At 46.3% G+C, this 1,180-nt stretch overlaps 1 protein-coding gene across 1 annotated transcript; it reads left to right on the forward strand.

The window, feature by feature from the left end:
* The first annotated feature begins 279 nt into the window (after positions 1-279).
* On the forward strand, positions 280-840 carry LOC140781937 (uncharacterized). The gene has a single exon (XM_073128249.1). The coding sequence runs from the start codon at positions 280-282 to the stop codon at positions 838-840; it is 561 nt and encodes a 186-aa protein (XP_072984350.1).
* The last annotated feature ends 340 nt before the right edge of the window (positions 841-1,180 follow it).

The raw sequence follows: 1,180 nt of genomic DNA on the forward strand, positions 1-1,180 counted from the left end.
AATTAAATCACGACAAACGAAACAGCGATCGCGCCCGTGACGGATGCCCCCAGAATCCCGATTCCGTGACCTTTTGCCATCTCTATTATTTAAACCCACGTTATTAAGTTTACACGAAACCCCCTGGAAATAATTGGACTTCCTCAAAACCCCCTTGCTGTCCCCCTTCCTATATAAATCCCCGACTCGACTCCACATCCTACCAAAAACACCCTCGCTTTTATATGCCCATTGTACACCTGCGTGAACAGCTAAGTAGAAAAGTCCTTACCTTTTTCTATGGAGGACAGTGGAAACCCCAAGCGGCTTAGGGAGGAGAACTCCGACGAATGGCCGGTGGAATCGCTGGATACGAAGAGAATGCGCCCGGATGACCTCATCGATATCCTTGACGACGACGAGGACGACGACTACGACGGAAGCGCGTCCCCGGAGCTCGTCTCTGTCATGAAGAGCCTCGAGGAGGAGATTGCTGTCGGTCCTCCGCTGGCTGAGGAGATCGTTGATCCGGTGGATCCGAGGGAGATGGATCTAGGGTTTCTCCTCGAGGCTTCCGATGACGAGCTCGGCCTCCCGCCGACTGTGGCGTCTTCATCGGAGACGACAGAGGTATCCGGCAACACGGTGGAGGAGGTTGGAGACGGCCGGTTTGGCCAGATCTGGGGGTTCGACGACGAGATCGTAGGGTTTTACGGGGATTTGGATTTTGGGAACGGGGAAGAGGAGGAGGCGGAGGAAGGCGGCTTGGAGTACGGATTATTTGATTTCTCCGACGAGTTCGGTGGACCGTTCGATTACTCTGATCTCTCTTGGCGCCCGGAGTCGTTGCCAGCCGTCTGATCTGGCGTTTGTGGTCTACGTTTTTTTCTTTTTATTTCTTTGTTTTCTTTTGGTTGTTTAAAGGAAGGTTGTAAATTTTGGAGGACAAAATGACGAGAAAAACGATAGACAGGAGAAAAAAATGGTTTAAAATCTAAATTCAAATTGTCTGCCGATTTCTTAAAAAAGATTAACACATAACTAAAATGAATAAATAATAAATATATGGACGAGGAGTTGTTTTGTTCATGTAAAATAATACTTCTAAATCCGGTTTGCTTCTTTCTTTCTTAAAATAATTTAATTGTAAGTTCGAGTAAATTGATTATATATATTATTTTATAATTTTAGGTGTTAAGCT

This window comes from Typha latifolia, chromosome 2 (assembly GCF_019914945.1).
Source record: "Typha latifolia isolate L0001 chromosome 2, TyphaL0001v2, whole genome shotgun sequence".
Classification (NCBI taxonomy): Eukaryota; Viridiplantae; Streptophyta; class Magnoliopsida; order Poales; family Typhaceae; genus Typha; species Typha latifolia.